Source organism: Theropithecus gelada, unplaced genomic scaffold (genome assembly GCF_003255815.1).
Source record: "Theropithecus gelada isolate Dixy unplaced genomic scaffold, Tgel_1.0 HiC_scaffold_15319, whole genome shotgun sequence".
Taxonomy (NCBI): Eukaryota; Metazoa; Chordata; class Mammalia; order Primates; family Cercopithecidae; genus Theropithecus; species Theropithecus gelada.
In genome coordinates this window covers 1-740 of record NW_020257052.1, presented here as the reverse complement: position 1 = coordinate 740, position 740 = coordinate 1, and the positions used below count along the sequence as shown (strand labels likewise).

Below are 740 nucleotides of genomic sequence, written 5' to 3'. Positions count from 1 at the left end.
AATAAAAGCAATCCTAAAAGATTACATACAGTATGTATGTAATTTTTTACTTTTTTTTTTTTTTTTAGAGTTTATTAAGCAGGGGAGCGGAGGGGAGATGTGGCACAAATAGAAGTATGTAACATTCAAACAACAAAATCTGGGATTTTTGAAAAAATCTTTCAGTTACGGTTACACAAAGGGTCACTTCCTCCCCCAACGACAAAGGGACCTCTCAAAGGAGAGGAGGGAGTAAGTCCCATGGTAGGGCCACTGGTTGCTCCTGGATTTCGGAATGATTTCTGCAGAGGTTTCAAGACCCTGGGCTCAGGGTCGAGACTTCATAGTGGGGCAGCTAGACCCAGCAAGATGGCTGCGACGGTGAAGCCCTGGGCGGCGATCCGGGCACGCATCTTGAGCTGTAAGCACTGGCTGTTGCCCTGGTGGAAGCAGTAGAGGCCTTTGGTGAGGGCGGCCGCCGTGCCCAGGCAACCTATGGGTACCACCGTGTTCTCGCGCGCCTTGCGAAGGAACCTTTCCTTGAAACCCTCTGGATTGCTGTAAACAGTGGGCTAACCCCTCAATGACGGGAGGCTTGGATGATTCAGAGGGGGCCTCCAGAGTCACAGAGCCTGAAGTCGCCATACCCGGGCCACAGCTGCAGGAGAAAATCCTTTTTTTTTTTTTTTTCTTTTTTGAGACGGAGTCTCGCTCTGTAGCCCAGGCTGGAGTGCAGTGGTGCAACCTTAGCTTACTGAAAC

The 740-nt window shown here is 49.9% G+C and overlaps 1 protein-coding gene across 1 annotated transcript; it reads right to left on the bottom strand.

The window, feature by feature from the left end:
* Positions 1-320: 320 nt before the first annotated feature.
* LOC112616972 (putative HIG1 domain family member 2B) lies at positions 321-624 on the bottom strand. Its single transcript, XM_025373712.1, is given in 2 exon segments — positions 321-552; positions 554-624. Coding segments are annotated over 2 exon segments (303 nt in total).
* Positions 625-740: the final 116 nt, after the last annotated feature.